This window comes from Tachypleus tridentatus, chromosome 2 (assembly GCF_004210375.1).
Source record: "Tachypleus tridentatus isolate NWPU-2018 chromosome 2, ASM421037v1, whole genome shotgun sequence".
NCBI classification, from domain to species: domain Eukaryota; kingdom Metazoa; phylum Arthropoda; class Merostomata; order Xiphosura; family Limulidae; genus Tachypleus; species Tachypleus tridentatus.
The window spans coordinates 6,645,209-6,664,309 of record NC_134826.1 but is presented as its reverse complement, the minus strand read 5'-3'; the positions used below and the strand labels follow the sequence as shown (position 1 = coordinate 6,664,309).

The following is a 19,101-nucleotide window of genomic DNA, read 5'->3' as shown; positions in this document are numbered from 1 at the left end:
GTAACCAGGTAGCTTGAAATCAGAGTTTTATCTGTGTGTTTCGTTTAGACTTATTGTGTCTGTACCTTGTTTGCTTCAAGTTTCGTATAGTTCAGACTTCATGTAATGCAAGCCTCCTTGTATATTATCGTGTAAAATCGAAACTAGTACTTACCTGAACTTGTCGATTTTGTCGTTATACCTGCTGGTAGTTTCTCAGGGCTATGAAGTTCCCGGTCAGCTCAAAATAGAAGCCTGCAGCTTGGCAGACGTGGGTGTAGAATGAGCGCCCTAGTTGTGGATCTTTAAATGAACAACATCAGGCGACGATTCGATCAAAGAATTGGTTGATGCAACACCTTGTCTTGTCCCTGTTTCTCTCACTAAAGAAAACCCCACAACAGTATCCACAATCATCCTATGTAGAAGAATATTGTTATGGTATCCTGACTTGGGGGGTTTTCTTTAGTGAGAAAAATAAGCTTATCTGTTTTGTTTGGCTTCCGTTAGGTTGTTCATTCCTGGTGGAGGTAGTTTGTGCTGGTCGTCATTGGTTTTTCTAAGTTCGGCTACTTGGAGAAATTTTGGGCACCTCTTGTATGAGGCAGCATGTGGGTCCTGGTAGATGGTGCAACACATCTCCTAGTGGGGTTTCGGGCATTCAGTTACAGAGTGAAGGCCACTGTATCTTACACTGCGCACCGTTGTTGTGCACACGGCTTTGGCAAGGCCGAACTTTTGGCATTTGAAACATTGCGCAACTGAGTTCTCTGTTTTGGCGGGTTCAACCTTATGGTGTGTTAACCACAGGTTTATTCCTTCTTTGACAAATAGGTCCACATTAACTTCATTCTGTGAATTAGTGGAGTTTCTTTATCTGTTTTGAGTTCACTATTTTACTGACTCCAGTCCATGAAGTTCAAGACCTTTGCGTATTTCGTCTACTGAGATATCTATCCCCACTCCACAGCATATCTGGCTGGTGTTGCTCCTGGAACATGGACAGAAACTGGATGCTATGCTGAAAGCAGATGTTGGCTAGGGCTTCAGGAGTGTTATGTAGTGTTGTCTTAATGATTATACCTTCCTTGGAGAGTCCTCCGTCACCTGTAGAAGAAACCTAAGGAAAAAGGTTTTCAATTCTTTGACAGTATCAGGTTGCCGGAAGATGGACGAGATACCTTTGACGATTATAACCGGAGATGTTTTTGTAGAGTTGCCTCGTTGGTTTGTTAGCTCCATGACGGGTGCAACTGGTGCTGGTTCATCGTTACTGCTTGCCTTGAGGGTTAAATTCTTCCCAGTATAAGTGGTTGACCCTCGAGCCGGTGACTTCTTTTAGGTGACTCTTGTACAGGCGATTGGTCTGGTGTGGAGTGTTGGTCACATAAGTCATGAAGTGCATCAGACTGTTCGCTCTGGGAGTCCAAAGAGGATAGAATTAACAATTTGAAACTTATGTACCATTAAAATATGGATTATTAGCTAATAGTTAATGCTATTCTAATTGATATAACGTACACAAATAGTAGTCTAATATAATTTTGAATGTAAGACACTAAAACTTTGTGTCATGCGCAGTAAAGGATATCAGGTGATAGAGGTAAGTGGATGACCACTAAACGTCGATAACTTAATCAGTGTCGTTGTAAGAAAGGAGTTTGTGAAATAATGTGTGGTTAATGTTGTTGTATGTGTATAGGAGAAGAATGACAGAATACCTGAACCAATATCTTAAAATACTGAGTGATTTACTATAAAGATGATCCATTTTACCCTGGCTCTAATGTTCGGTTAGACAACTGTCTGACAATGTACATGGGCTAACTGGTTTCAGAGTGATCACTCAAGAAGGGCAATAAAAATACCCTAAAATAAGAGCATATTTTAATTTTAATAAACTTTGGACTTTGAATTTAAAGGCGAAATTATTTAATCAGTTTAAAGAGTAACTTATTACTTTTCACCAAGCTGGTGATACAGTTAGTATCTAATGATATCACTATGAACTTGATAACAAAACATAGAAGGAAGGAAAACATTACCTGTTAAATATACCAAGCGCTTATTTTAAGTTTAATACGAAAAGATTATTTAGTACATGTGTTAAAAGTAATTTATTTTAGAAGTGATAGATATAACAAGTTTGCTTACGTAGCTGTTTACAAATCATTTGTTGTGAAAGGTCAGTTTTGGGAATTGACATCATGTTACTCGAACCTTCTGAATTTCTCTCGATCATTTAAGTATTGTTACATAATATCTTTAGTTTGTAAAAGTTACATGCTTTAAGTATTGTTACATAATATCTTTAGTTTGTAGAAAGTTACATGCTTTAAGTATTGTTACATAATATCTTTTAGTTTGTAGAAAGTTACATGCGTTAAGTATTGTTACATAATATCTTTTAGTTTGTAGAAAGTTACATGCTTCAAGTATTGTTACATAATATCTTTTAGTTTGTAGAAAGTTACATGCTTTAAGTATTGTTACATAATATCTTTTAGTTTGTAGAAAGTTACATGCTTTAAGTATTGTTACATAATATCTTTTAGTTTGTAGATAGTTACATGCTTTAAGTATTGTTACATAATATCTTTTAGTTTGTAGAAAGTTACATGCTTCAAGTATTGTTACATAATATCTTTTAATTTGTAGAAAGTTACATGCTTTAAGTATTGTTACATAATATCTTTTAATTTGTAGAAAGTTACATGCTTTAAGTATTGTTACATAACATCTTTAGTTTGTAGAAAGTTACATGCTTTAAGTATTGTTACATAATATCTTTAATTTGTAGATAGTTACATGCTTTAAGTATTGTTACATAATATCTTTAGTTTGTAGAAAGTTACATGCTTTAAGTATTGTTACATAATATCTTTTAGTTTGTAGAAAGTTACATGCTTTAAGTATTGTTACATAATATCTTTAGTTTGTAGAAAGTTACATGCTTTAAGTATTGTTACATAATATCTTTAGTTTGTAGAAAGTTACATGCTTTAAGTATTGTTACATAATATCTTTAGTTTGTAGAAAGTTACATGCCTTAAGTATTGTTACATAATATCTTTAGTTTGTAGAAAGTTACATGCCTTAAGTATTGTTACATAATATCTTTTAGTTTGTAGAAAGTTACATGCTTTAAGTATTGTTACATAATATCTTTTAGTTTGTAGAAAGTTATATGCTTTAAGTATTGTTACATAATATCTTTAGTTTGTAGAAAGTTACATGCTTTAAGTATTGTTACATAATATCTTAGTTTGTAGAAAGTTACATGCCTTAAGTATTGTTACATAATATCTTTTAGTTTGTAGAAAGTTACATGCTTTAAGTATTGTTACATAATATTTTAGTTTGTAGAAAGTTACATGCCTTAAGTATTGTCACATAATATCTTTAGTTTGTAGAAAGTTACATGCTTTAAGTATTGTTACATAATATCTTTTAGTTTGTAGAAAGTTACATGCTTTAAGTATTGTTACATAATATCTTTAAGTTACATGCCTTAGTCAAACAGTATATATTTATGTGCAACCAAGTTAGTGCAAATAAGTAAATTAGTGAAAGTTATTGTGAGTTTAGCCACATAATTACATTTTATAAAGTGAAAATATAACAGCTTGTGTTGCAATAACAGAGATAGAAAAATGTCTTATCAAATAATGGTTGAAATAAATGAAACCCACTTGTGTGGACTTTCAGTAAATAGAGACACTTATTTAAAGCTGTGGTATGCCAAGCTCACTCAGTAGAAAGATATACGAACCACGAATGATATTGGAGTGAGGGCCATTCGACCCAAGCTACCAAAACCTCGTAAACATAAAGATTACATGGATGCTTTCCTGAGAGATATGAAGGATTTTGCCAAAGTCAGAAGTCGAACAAAGGCATCTTGGCAGTCTTTCTTAACCCACTTCATACTGGAAAAGGCCTACAAGTGTATTCATGCATGACGTCAGAAGATACCATTGGCTACGACAAGCTAGAAGTAGCCTTGCTGAAATGCTATAAATTTGCCAGGGAACGTTTTCACTAGAAATTCAGAAGACTCTAATCTGACAGTGTAGAAACTGTATTTCAGTTTGTAGTACGACTACAACGATACTTCTAAGGTGGACTGACACGGCCAAGTATGAAAACAGTTTTGAGGGACTGCAAATCTTCAAATAAATAAACAATTCATTATAACTGATATGCAACTCTTCTTAAGGAGAAAAGCACCAAAAGACACGGACGAGGTGTTTAAGCTGGCAGAACAGAATATGGAAGTGCATGGAAAATCCAAGAATAATCAGTTAAATTCGAAACCAGTGGCGGCTTATCAGAAGCAGAATGCCACAAAAAGTCAAGAAAGAAATGCTATGCTTTATAAAATGTTAGTTAAAGCTGTAATGTAACCCTCAGACCGATAGTTCACGTGACTTGAGCCTAAATACTTTGGTCAAAATTGAGCGTTGTTTGTTGAATGACGTTGTACATGTGGTTAATATTTAAACCACAGTTGTCATTATATTGTAGGTTCTGAGCATATATCAGTGAACCAAATTAAAAGAAAAACCTATGAAAGTATGTGTTTTTATTAAATAAAGCTTCGGTACTTCGGGTGTGAATAAAAATAAAGGAACAAAATCAAAATTGAAAATGTTTTAACTCGCGTGTTTAAGAACGGATTGTCTTCAAATTTGATATGTTAAGTAGGAGTAATATGTCACAGTCCAAGCTATCTGAAGTTAGAATTATTACTGTGGTTAATAACACACAGCATATCCTGGCCACATGACCTTGTGTCTTTACAACATGTAGCAGCATCTTATAATAAGTAATATGTGATTGTCACAGTCCAAGCTATCTGAAGTTAGAATTATTACTGTGGTTAATAACACACAACATGTCCTGGCCACATGACCTTGTGTCTTTACAACATGTAGCAGCATCTTATAATAAGTAATATGTGATTGTCACAGTCCAAGCTATCTGAAGTTAGAATTATTACTGTGGTTAATAACACACAGCATATCCTGGCCACATGACCTTGTGTCTTTACAACATGTAGCAGCATCTTATAATAAGTAATATGTGATTGTCACAGTCCAAGCTATCTGAAGTTAGAATTATTACTCTGGTTAATAACACACAGCATGTCCTGGCCACATGACCTTGTGTCTTTACAACATGTAGCAGCATCTTATAATAAGTAATATGTGATTGTCACAGTCCAAGCTATCTGAAGTTAGAATTATTACTCTGGTTAATAACACACAGCATGTCCTGGCCACATGACCTTGTGTCTTTACAACATGTAGCAGCATCTTATAATAAGTAATATGTGATTGTCACAGTCCAAGCTATCTGAAGTTAGAATTATTACTCTGGTTAATAACACACAGCATGTCCTGGCCACATGACCTTGTGTCTTTACAACATGTAGCAGCATCTTATAATAAGTAATATGTGATTGTCACAGTCCAAGCTATCTGAAGTTAGAATTATTACTCTGGTTAATAACACACAGCATGTCCTGGCCACATGACCTTGTGTCTTTACAACATGTAGCAGCATCTTATAATAAGTAATATGTGATTGTCACAGTCCAAGCTATCTGAAGTTAGAATTATTACTCTGGTTAATAACACACAGCATGTCCTGGCCACATGACCTTGTGTCTTTACAACATGTAGCAGCATCTTATAATAAGTAATATGTGATTGTCACAGTCCAAGCTATCTGAAGTTAGAATTATTACTCTGGTTAATAACACACAGCATGTCCTGGCCACATGACCTTGTGTCTTTACAACATGTAGCAGCATCTTATAATAAATATTTCTCCCCATGTATATATGCAGCGCTTGACTCGTCATGGGTTCGAATGACCTTCACACCAAACAGGTTCGCCCTTTTAGCGATGGGGGTAATATAATGTTATGGTCAGTCCCACTATACGTCGGTAAAACAAGTAGCCCAAGAGTTCGCGGTTAGTTGTGATGACTAGCTGCCTTCCCTGTAGTCTTACACTGCTAAATTAGGTAGGGCTAGTGCAGATAGCCCTCGTGTAGCTTTGTGCGAATTTCAAAAACTAAACTTCACATGTATTTCACACAAATGTTTAACTCCTGTAGAGACATCCACTTATATACATTCCTTCCTAATTCTTCTGAGGTTTTCTTACTTCTATATTAAGTTATGATTCCAGTAAATAAACATTTAAAAACAGCAAATATTTTATTGTTAGTAGTTGCATCTGCTGTTGTTTCTACAGTGACCATGTACACCCACCCACCCCCTAAATATACTGCTGAATACTGGAGTTCCTAAGTCCTTTGCAAATCACCTAAAGTAACTTAGGTTACATGTTTTTAAGTGTTATTAAAAATTAATTATAACTTGTCAATTCTTCGAGAAACTGGTGCCAGTCATTTAAAATGTTTTTATCACAACCTTTTGCTGACAAAACTTTAATACAAATATTGAAGTAACTTCAGTTCCTAATTAAATTAAACATTCTTTAGATTATTTTTCCTGCATCTACATAATAGTTTTTAAAACAAGTTACATTGGTACTTAGTCACAAAAACGAATTCCTGAGAATTATAAAAAAACAAATATTTAAGATCACAACATTAAAACTCACAAAAATATCTTACAAAGTTGCTCAACTGAAACAGTATTAGAATTTCAGTTAAATTCTATTACCTGTGTAAATTATAACTGTTCCCATGAAAGTAGAATTAGACTTTGCACATATTAAGCACTGGCTACTTTATTTAATGATCGACTGTTTTAAAGAACTTTCACATATATTAACTTAGCAATTTTAAAACTACACTTTTGTTTTGTGTACAAGTGTAATCTGGAATTCTGTAACGTTAAAATTTCAATCACATTTTTTTCCTACATTTTGAAATAAAGGTAAAATTAAGTTAAACTTCAGTCTTGTTCAAAAATTAAATACATAATGTTTTCAAAAATATTGAACACAAACCCAAAAATAAACCATTGTTCTCAGAAACACAAATCTCTGTACCAAGTTTCAAATAAAGAATTTAATAATAAACTTAAGGGTTTATATAAATGTTTCACTTAGTGTTGCAAGATACATTAAAGATTTATTAAATATCCAGTGTCAATGTATGAACCAGCAACAATCATAAAATAATTACATTAATCTCCAAACATAGGTTGTTTTTCAACACAGAGAACAAATAAATTGGGAATACAAGCATACAAATGTCACTAATGCATCTTCAATGTTCTGATTGGATATGTCAAACACACAAAATGCATATTTTTAACATCTTTTTTTTCATTTTGACAGTATTTTAATTGAAGCAAAAGGTTCATTGTATCAGTATTATTAATGTAATTTGTATTTCGATAATACGGAAAAAATATTACGGCTGTAAAAATCAAATATCCTATTAATTATGTACAGTTCACGAGGATATCAGCTTGTAATGAAGTGGATAATTCTGAAATTATGAAGCAGGTATCTTCGGCAATCCAAACTCATCCACCAGAACTCCTTCCTATGAAATTAAAATTATTGTAAAATATGTAATAAAGTAACAATTTCCAAAAAATATGTATTTACACACACACACATTGTTATTGAAAACATTCTTGTCAGTTAACAGTGGAGACATTAATACATCTAAAATAATTCTTTTACACCCAACTTCTAGATTATTGTTTTACTAAAATATACTAGATACTTCTAGAATTTCAGAAACTGAATTTTTTGCACATGTTTTTAAAACAAATTGTCAAACAGTTTTTGACTTTCAAATAAAGATATTACATAAGAAGCCACTAACCTGATTTGTAGCTATGCTTTCTGATCCAGGCTCTCTAGTAGGAGCATTTGGTGCCTTAGATGCCTCATCCAGATACGAAGTGTCTTCGTCCAGAGCTATTTCATCACCCAAAGCATCAAGTTCTGTAAAACCATCATTTCGTTTTTAAACAAGATTATTTAACTCTCCTATCATTAAAATAGCTAATGTAAAATTCTACTTATAACTTATTGGAAGGCAGCTAGACATCACCACCCACTGCTAACTCTTGAGCTACTCTTTTACCAATGAATAGTGGGATTGACCGTAACTTTATAATACCCCCACAGCTGAAAGGGCAAGCATATTTTGCATGAGGAGAATTCAAACCCACGACCCTCAGATTACATGCCGAGTGCTTTTATCACCTGGCCATGCCAGGCCGTAATACATATATAAAAACATTCCTCAGAGAAAACAAAGAAATTGTTTTCTATCAAATCCATAAAGTTTAACATTGGAATAACCCATCAATTTACAGATAAAAAAAAACTCATTCCTCATTTGGTCAGTTATTACATCTCCCTAAACTGAAAGCATATTCAGGAATTACCTATAGACTCAAGAAAATCATGTAAGCAAAAAATTAAGTGTAACAGAATTGTATTAGTAACTTAACCACCAACAACAGTTTACACTGTACACAAATATGTCTATAAATCAAAAATGTATATTAATAACAAAAACACTAGGCTGAAACAACTTGTATATCTTTGGAACACATCAATATGTGAGTATTTCACTTGTGCAAGTGTTATCAATATATCCTTGGTGCACATATTAATGTCTGTATATACTCCTGTTTTTTGAAACAACACATAGAAATACTAGTTTGGTATATCAGTGCCATATTTCTGTTAAAATGATACCACACAGGTGTTAGATCTTCACATAATTCTTAAACAAAATGTGATTCACCACATGGGCTTGTTACATTAAGAACTGATGTACCCATTAATGCCCCATTGATGTGTTTTACAAAGTATGTACACTGCACATGATACTCCATACACATTAACCTGACACAAACATTTGTTAAGATTCTTGTCCACAGTGTATTATGTATCACATAAGATATACCTGAACCTACTTACTAATGATTGCCCCTGTGCTAACATTTATAAACCTTGGAATACTTCTATAAATACCTCCAATAGAATTACAGTGAAGACAAATTTGGCTTGTATAACAACACAGCTAAAATCTACAAGCTTAGCTGCTTCAGATATATACGAAAAATTACAAAGACTTTATGAAAAATACTTAATATTAGTGTGTAATAAAGCATAATGTGAAACTTAGTGTTCAATATCTTTGAACATAATAAAATATGATATGAGATATAGCACTTCATTTTTATATGGACATTGGTGAGTAAAAAAAAACCATGATAAGATGTAATGTTTAATTATTTTTATACCATTAGCACTTAGTGTTACTTTACAGCTTATATCAATTGATAAAGCATTCACTTCAACTGTCACACATTTTACTTTAAAGCAGCAATAAGCCACATTTAGCACAATAAAAAGTAGTCACATAACACACTTGTTCAGTGACGTTTAAGTTAGAATGACCACATTTATATAACTTTGAAAAGTTGGAGAACATTTCATATAATTTTGTACAGACAGAGTTAAGATTATAATAGTAGTGGGAAACAAAACCACTGGTGAAAACATACAATAACATCACATAGCCTAAAATAAAAGATTTTAATATTGTATCAAAAAGTTAACACATACTTTTAATATCTGGAGAAATGCAACTTACAGTCTGTTAATAATTAAGTAAAAACTCTGAGGTAATAATAAACTAATTTGTTTTTGGGGGTGGGGAACATTGAATATTTGTTTATAGTTTTAAGGTTTGTAGTTAAGGGTTACCTGTACTATACCCATGTATTGAAACCTAGTTTCTAGCACTGTGCCACATTCCTTTACTGTGATATAAAACAAACCTGCTTCTAACTCATCATCGTCAACCTCTGGCATGCCATAACTTCTGCCTAATGCCTCTTGCACTTCTTCAGCCTGTCCCATCATGTCCTCCAGTTCATCTTGAAGATTCTTAAACAGAAAGTCATATTAAACAGACATCTTTACTAAATCAAGGTGCTCACTTGGACAGAGTAACACTGAAACACAAGGGAGGTGAACATACAGGATAAATAACTTCTTTATAATCATAATGTTAAGTAAACACAGGAATACAACACCCTTTAATCCACACACTTTTAAAAGAAATTTCCACTTTGATCCTGAAAGACAAAATTCAACCTTTTAAAAGTGTATGGGTTAAAGAGTATCGTACTTTTGTGTTAAATTTACCTATAAATAACCAGAAGTTTGGGTACTTTATCTGAAAACATCAAGTATACAAAAGAAACTACAATCTCATCATGACATATAAAAAAGGTTATGCTTGCTAGTAAATATACAAGTAAGTTATAAACGTATCTTGACAAACAATTCTAAAAATGTAAACTAACCACTCTCTTGTTAGATTTTAAAACTTGAAATACTTTAAGTTGCTACATGGTGTCTGTTATAACATCATAATATAACTAATGTGAACCACAAAAACCTCTGAATTATTTATTTTATATTAGAGTATCTAATAAACAATTTAACTTTTTACTAACTTTAGTAATTGTTAGTAAACAGCCAACTCTTAGGCTACTTTTTTACCAACAAATAGTGGGATTGACCATCACACTATAACACCCCCACAGCTGAAAGGGCAAGCATGTTTGGTGTGACAGGGATTCAAACCTGCTGCCCTCAGATTATGAGTCTAGCACCTTAAGCAACTGGCCATGTCGGGCCCTAACAATAGTGATTACTAAGGTTCATAAATATACACAATAGGTATATTTAAATGATGAAAACATTAGTTGTTATCCAACATAACAAAACTACTGTTAAGTTGTATATAATAAACTACCTCACATGTCAACAATATTGTTTAAGCCTCACTCGTTAAACAACACAGGGTAGATGTAACAGCATCATTGTGAACATTGCTTGCAAACAAAAAAGAATACTCAAATTGAAAGTTTAAAACCTTAACACAGATTAAAGGAATACATAACAAGCCACTTCCAACTACACACCTCTATATCATCAATGTTAACCCTTTTATATTCTCTCTTCATTTCTTTCACACCAGTTCTCATGGCTTCCACCTGAACAAAAAACATTTTGCACTATTATTTCTACAAAACAAATAGTATACAATTCATAAACTATTAAACAAATTACTATAGACTATATTTATAATCTGATTAACTGATTTTGAACAAACTTTTGTTTAATAAGATACACCTTTTATTCCTAAAGTGTTTAGGAAAATGTATAATTTATAAACTGAAATACAGTTTCATCACTTAGTGTGTTTTTCCATACAGATTTTAACATTACATACTAATAAAAACAAATGTTCTTAAGTTTCGAGTGATAATACAACTAAAGACTGTAGCGGTACGTCTAATAGATTATAAACAAACGACTCCTGTTATAGGAAACCTGTGGTAATACTACATGGTGAGCTTGCTAAGGTTAAAATGATTTATGAGGTATTCTAAAACATGTGAAAACCATAATAATGTTTTTAAAAATAATTATAAACTTTATGGATTTTGTTTTATAATTCTATCCTCAGTATAAAAGATTAATTCAAAGTATTTGTTTATTTCACATTGCACCAACTAACATACTAAATGTTCAGAGGTAACTGACTATTTTAATAGATTGAATTAATTTGCCTATCTTTACCCTACAGTATACACTCTGCAAATAAATACATTTGGATCATTATTTTACCTGTGTAGTAAATCTCTCTTTATGGTGGTGATAATACATTATCATAAGTTAAGAGGCACATGTTTTACTAAATATAAATTTGAAAGAAATAAAACTATTTTATCTATAATTTTGCAAAATTACTTTAACCAACACAGTACCAAAAAATATTAAATGTACACAGTTTATACACACTAGAAATGCATATTTTATTAGTTTAGTTGTTACAGAATTTTCATATTTTTTCTAAATCATTTTTAAAAGTTTTAACCCTATGATCATAATAAAATGTGAACTAGATACATTGTGATATCCTGTGTATGTATAGCACCACACTATAGAATATTTCAAGACAGACCCATCTTTGAATACCTTTATTTATAAGCTGCAATGCCTTTGAATAACCTGTTTTTAACAAGAATTTTAGTAGTTAACACAATGTATTACATGATAAAATGTTTTACATTAAAAACAAGAGAAAATGGCTAGAACAAATATTTATCAAACACTTACAGTTGTTTTTGTGTCTTTCAACATTTGGGTTGCATAGTTGGCTTGCTCCATGTTGAAAGACTGTTGCATAAGGTTTTCTCGCTGGTTTTCATACCTTGGAATAAATTTATAAAAAAATAAGTAATAACATGGAAGATTCATTACATCCACTGCTGCAATAAATGTTTTTCATGTAAATCATTCCAATGGTGGTGACTAGGGTTTATATCTCAATGCAGGTACAATGCCACCTATAAACTTTTTTAATAAAACTAATTCAAGGGTAATTACAATGCAAGGTCTGAAAACTAAAGGAATAAGAAACCACAACATACAACAACTATTTACTGTTACACATATCAGTTAACCTGAAAGACAGTTTCAAGTAGGCCTATTGACATCATGTGCTTGGACTTGTTGTGAGAAATGGTGCAATATATAGTTGCCTAATTAATTATATTTAAATCCTTATGTTTGTGTTTAAAAAAGATGTTATATTTTCACCTTCGTATGAGGACAAATGCTAGCTTCCACCATGACCTTGAGTTTTAGAACTATAATTCAAGAAAGCCATCAAGTCAGTAAATATAAACAAATAAGACTGAAAACTCTTACGTTAATTTCCTACTTTTACTTCATACACAGACACTAAAACAACCATTATTGGTTTGTAAAACACAAGAGTCAACATAGCCTCAAAAGGTACCAATAAATGTTACTTTACAATCTAGCGTAACTATATAAGAAAGTCATTCTGGTTTCAGACAATGTTTGAGAATTATAAATTGTCAAAGTTTATAATCCTTGACATCACCAACTTGAAACATTCATTGTGTTTTATTAAACTATTTTGAGCTAAAAATAATGTGTGAAGTTCACAGGTTTCAGGTTTACTTTTGTCCACTGACAAGTTATCTTTACTGATGGGACATTTAACAATTTACACTATCTGAATAACAACAACTTCTGGGGGCAAAAATGAAAACCTAAGACCAGTAGTTCCCCCCCCCTTTCTTTTATCAAATGTTAATAAAACATACAAACATAAATTTCAACATTCATATTATTTTGAAAGTTATTTACAGAAATAGGTTTCACATTCTCTCAACATTTGATGTAATTTTGTTCCTATACAAACTAGAAATATGAGACTGCAAATGGTTAAACATTATTTATATTTATTTAAATATACTAACATCTAAACTACTCATTCTGGATTACATTAAATATTATGTGTCTAAACTATACTAGTTTTTATACACTTCTTTGACTTATTAAATAGAAGTTTAACTTAAATATAACTATTCTATATAACTCTTGATATCAAAACTTCTACCAAATACAAGCCTGTAAACCTAAAAATTTTAAAACTACTATGTATCAGTACTAACCTAATTTACTTGGTCAATAAGGAAACAGTTTTATGATAAATTAGTCAGAACAAAGAATGTACCTCCTACCAATAACTTACTAACTAATATTTCAGTTATCTTTAAATAACAGTAAACTGTAGAACATCTTACATTCTTTTTGCTTCAATACTCTCATTGCTTTCTGTTTCACCACATTCTGAAACATATGAAAATTTGTAACATGAAATTAAAGTGCACACATACTCTGAATCCTGAACTAGAACTATTTAAAAAGTAGACACTGTTGGAAAAAATGTATTGAATTTAAAATTTAAAAATAATTTTTTTAAATTGAGAAAACTGTTTGACCTCACATAAAATTAAATATTTTTATTGGAGAAAATGTATTTCATTTCATTTTAAATTCATTATAATTTGCATATAAAATAGGATTTATGCATTGGTAAACCTTGAGGGTTAAAAAAGAAAAGTTGAGAAAGCACAAACAAGAATAAAACATTTTGAACACTTTTCAAATAATCACATGGAAATAACCAAATGAAGGGGTTGTTCAAACAGAATGAAGGGGTTGTTCAAACCAAATGAAGGGGTCGTTCAAACCTTTCCACCAAATTTTCTTCTTTCACTTTATTTTCATGACATACATATAATTATATATGGAAACTTAATGACAAAAAATATTTTAAGACCCTTGAGGTCTTTTTTTTTTCTCTAAAACTTAAAAATAATTATTGTTAATACGTTAATATATTAGCCATTTCATACAAAAAAATCATTCACCTTAGACACAAAATACATTATCCATTCTTGTATTGTATACACTGTACATACTTTCCAAACCTACAAGAAATGATACAGCACTCACCCATACAATAAACAAACAATATCATATATCACAATGGTGACTTGCTTGTTAGTACATTACCTTAGAGGGACCATCTCTCATTTTTTTCATTTGATCTTTGTACTTTACAAGTTCCTGGTCAAGCTTTGAAATTTTTTTTATCAATTGATTCTCCACGACTATCCACCTATGTTTGTAGAATTAAAGAAATCAACACTCAGACATTATTATAAATAACTAGAGAAAGTAATACAACATCACTGATCATGTACATATAAATATTTCTATTAGGGTTTCACCTTATTCTCTGAATTTAATGTCAGCTAACAATAACTTTCAGAAAGTTAGAAAGGGTACAATAAAAGTAGGAGATATAATTGTAATTATCTTTTTCACAGATGACTTGTGCAAATGAGGAACTACTGGAAGGAAAGCAAACGAGTCAGGATATGTCATGAATGATAAATGTAACACATTGACTCCCACACAACCCACCCATGGGTCATGGTAGCCTTCCATAAAAACCCACAACCCACCAGTGACTGGTGTCTAATTTCCTTTTCAAAGGACCACTTACTGGCTGGGACACAACAGCAACATATACAATCTTCCAAAAAAGTAATTATAGGTGATTCAGTGACAGGATATGTGGATAGAATGGTCTGTGGGGTAGATAGGGAAGAAAGAATCATATTATATTACTCAAGGGGTTAACATAACTTACATAACAAGAGATATAATAAAGATAGGTTAGAAAAGTTTATTAATAGTACAGGGGACTGATGAAGGAATTTAAAGAAAAAGGCCATAACTTAATGTTGTCAGGGATAACACCCAGAATTAACTGAAGAAATGAAATTATGAGTGTCTCACGAAAGACAAATACTAGGCCTCAGTTAATGAGTGAATACACTAGTTGAACTTGTGAGATTATTTCAATAAGAGAAGAAAGCATTTTGGAATGGATGGTTTGCATTTAAATAAGGTAGAGACTAGCTTGTTTGAAAGGATTATAAACATAGCAGTAAGAAAAGTTTTAAACTCAGACAAGACAATGGTGAGGGCCAGGAAAACTGAAATGCAAAAAAAAAACATATAGCATAGGAAGTTAGTACAAAAAGTTTAGCATAGGAAGTTAGTACAGAAATAGTTATAACGATAGGCTTAATTATCGCTATTAGTATAGAAATAGTTGTAACGATAGGCTTAACTGTTGCTATTGGTATAGAAATAGTTATAATGATAGGCTTAACTGTTGCTATTAGTATAGAAATAGTTATAACGATAGGCTTAACTGTCGCTATTAGTATAGAAATAGTTATAACGATAAGCTTAACTGTTGCTATTAGTATAGAAATAGTTATAACGATAAGCTTAACTGTTGCTATTGGTATAGAAATAGTTATAATGATAGGCTTAACTGTTGCTATTAGTATAGAAATAGTTATAACGATAAGCTTAACTGTTGCTATTGGTATAGAAATAGTTATAATGATAGGCTTAACTGTTGCTACTAGAAGTGTAAAAAAATAAAAACAGATGATTTGAGGATACTGATAGGAATGGAGGATTTTGATCATGGTTAAACATATTATTTTAAATACAGAAATGTATTTGAAACACAGAGTTAATATGTACAGAGTACTAAAGAGGTGAGGAGTGGCTTTATATATAGAATAAAAGTTAGATCCTGTTAAAGTTCAGGATATTGAATTCATTTTAGTGGATATAAAAGGGTAAAATTTTTTGATGAGATTTGTTACAGACAAGCAGATGATAATTGATGAAATTAGTGATAAACTTTACAATGAGATGAAGATTTCAACTGTTAACAAAGTCATAATTAAAAATGATTTTAATTTCAGACATACAGATTAGGAAATGCTAGAGTCAAACCATGTGGGAGAAACGTTTCTGGAAACTGTTTAAGATGGCTTTTTCCATCAGTTAGTCAAGGAACCTACTAGCAACAATGTTATTGTAGATTTACTGTTAATGTTTGATACATAAATTGTTGAGAAAGTGAAAACTAGAGAACATCTGGGTGCTGTATCAGATTTGTTGCATATGGAGATCAGGTTACACATTTCAAAAGAGCAGATTTTGAAGGGATACAAGTAACATCTGTTGTGAATTGGACAGATGAGTTATCTGGAGACACTGAGCAAATGTGGAAAATTTTTAAAGTTTTCAATTTTGAATCTTTCAATATTGAAGATGAACATATTACTTATAAAAACAAAAGAGTGGGTAAAGTAAAAATCCAAGTTTATTCACAGAGGGTCTACAATTTTAAAAAAGCATCACAGATTTAAATTGACCTGTTAGTCTTACATGTGACATAGGATAAGTGTCTGAAAATCTGATAAAAGACATTAACTCATTTAACAAATTGAAAATTTTATTACCTAGTCAACATGGTTTTGGTAAGGATAAATCATGCCTTACAAATCTTATGACATTATTTGAAAAGGTTGCTGCTTATGTGGGTGTAGATTTGGTTGTCTGGATTTTCAGAAAGCCTTTGACATCGTGCTACATTAAATAGTTGTAAGAAAAACTATCTCTGTAGGTGTAGGGGATAAGTTAACTGGACAGTAAAGTGGGTAGAAGGAAGAAAACAGAGGGTTCTTACAAATGGAGTTCAATCAAACTGGATTAATGGATTAAAGATCTCATTGAAGTGCTTAATATTGTTAAATAAATTAAAAATGTTGTTACATCATATTTATCAGTAAGAACAGTGGAAATAGGGGACAGAAATATATATCTTGGCAAAATTAGAATCACTTTCAAGAGATTTATTCTTCTAACAGGGTTGTTGGCCTCTGCAATATGTTGTCTTCACATCTCACACTGTATTTATAAAAACACTTTTCTTGTAGTTTTACTATATCTTCTACTGAACAAAGAAAAATAATTGTTGTTCCGATGATAATTAATTCATTTAAAGAAAACTGCTAGACTTTACATTTTACTCTTTCTCAGGGGTGCAATACTAGGGTGAATCTTGAATCACCGAAAGCTACACGATTTGTTGTTGTTCATCGTCATGGGATAATGTTGTTTGCCACTGAAAGTTTTCTATATACTACGCTTAATATTTAACATTCACTTTACAAATTATTTTTTTATTTAGTTTCAAGTCGATTTTCGAGTACGTACTTCATTAGGCCTAGGTAATATATAATGTTATATTTAATACTAAGTCCTTTATATTTTTAAGAAAGTCAAGATTTAGTATTAAACTTCATATTCTTACATTGCCTATACAATCTGTGAGATTTGGCGGGGGCTCTTTTGGCTTTGATCTTCCAAACAATCTGTTCATTTCTATTTAATATAAAAGTTGTGATATTACTAATTACGAAAGCTACTACACTCCCCGGTTTGGCTACTTGCTTAGTTGACTAACTATCATGCGCCCCTCCTATATGTTACAACAAACATTTTTTACGCAGCTAACACCAATTTCATTGTATAAAACTCATAAATATCCTTTTATATGCTGGCGAAAATATTAATGCAGATCTGCACTGTTACAAATAAAAACAGAAAAATTTTTGCGCATTGAAATATAGGGTAAAAAAAACTAAAAATATATATACATTATAGTTCTGTTTTTTAAAACCAAAACAAACATTTAAACCTACAAGTGACAATGTTGGGATATTTACATAAAGAATGAAATACAAGGTTTAAACTGCTTGTGAATAAGTTTAAAAGCTCGTTCCAAGGAATAAACAGTGAATTATTTATATTTACAGCTGCGGTTTTGCGCAGACAGTTTTAACAAGTGTAACAGTAAAACTCATTAACGTTGATAGTACCTATAAATATTTTTTTTCCTTCCCAGTGAGTCAGTGCTAGGTTTATCAAATTGCAACACTAAAATCCAGGGTTAAATTCTTGTTATGGTAAATAGCTTATTTCAACTTTGCGCTGATAAAAAGGAACACAATTTTTCTTTGTTTGTTTCATGATTTATCATCACACTTACAGTCCTAAAATGAAATATACTTAACTGTTTATCATCCTTTTGTTCCTTCTTAACTAATACACAAACTTAGAGTTGTAACTACCTAGAATGGCTGGAATCAGTAACAGACAATCCAATTCACATTTCTGAGAGTAGACAGAAGACGGTTTGTTTGTTTGTTTGTTTTGGAATTTTGCACAAAGCTACTCGAGGGCTATCTGTGCTAGCCGTCCCTAATTTAGCAGTGTAAGACTAGAGGGAAGGCAGCTAGTCATCACCACCCACCGCCAACTCTTGGGCTACTATTTTACCAACGAAAAGTGGGATTGACCGTCACATTATAACGCCCCCACGGCTGGGAGGGCGAGCATGTTTGGCGCAACTCGGGCGCGAACCCGCGACCCTCAGATTACGAAGCACACGCCTTAACGCGCTAGGCCATGCCAGGCCCCCAGAAAACGGACGAAGAGGACTTAAATATAGGTGTTTCACCAGTGCACCACTAGTACAGCGGTATGTTTCCGGATTTACCGCTAACCATTACTTCTTTTATATTTTCTAATTCATTTTATACATTTTGTTGTAATTTCTTAGAAGGTGGTATCTTGCAATGTTTTCTCTCCATATCTAACTAGTGTTGTATTTCATGTATTTTTGTTTGAGATGGGATGAATAAAGAGAAAAAAATCTGGATTTACAACCAGGGGTTCGATTCCCCTCGGTGGGCTGAGCAGATAACCCGATGTGGCTTTGCTATAAGATAAACACGCAAACACCCACGTTTCACCAGT

At 32.0% G+C, this 19,101-nt stretch overlaps 1 protein-coding gene across 2 annotated transcripts; it reads right to left on the bottom strand.

The window, feature by feature from the left end:
- Positions 1 to 7,015: 7,015 nt before the first annotated feature.
- LOC143237578 (charged multivesicular body protein 5-like) lies at positions 7,016 to 17,767 on the bottom strand. 2 transcript variants are annotated; one of them, XM_076477001.1, is made up of 8 exons: positions 17,594 to 17,767; positions 14,413 to 14,518; positions 13,638 to 13,683; positions 12,136 to 12,229; positions 10,935 to 11,006; positions 9,780 to 9,888; positions 7,802 to 7,923; positions 7,016 to 7,513 (listed from the first exon to the last, which is right to left on the bottom strand). In XM_076477001.1, coding segments are annotated over exons 3-8 (450 nt in total). In that variant the 5' UTR covers positions 13,640 to 13,683; positions 14,413 to 14,518; positions 17,594 to 17,767; the 3' UTR covers positions 7,016 to 7,462. The 2 variants fall into 2 exon arrangements, with proteins under 2 accessions (XP_076333116.1, XP_076333124.1); XM_076477009.1 differs by lacking the exons at positions 13,638 to 13,683; positions 14,413 to 14,518 and having other exon boundaries at positions 17,594 to 17,747.
- Between the last annotated feature and the right edge of the window lie 1,334 nt (positions 17,768 to 19,101).

Excerpts from the sequence above, each read along its gene's own strand:
- LOC143237578 (XM_076477001.1), bottom strand. Across the intron at positions 11,007-12,135 it reads TGAAAGACACAAAAACAACT|GTGGAAGCCATGAGAACTGG; the intron begins GTAAGTGTTTGA and ends TTTTTTGTTCAG. Across the intron at positions 9,889-10,934 it reads TTAACATTGATGATATAGAG|AATCTTCAAGATGAACTGGA; the intron begins GTGTGTAGTTGG and ends TTTCTGTTTAAG.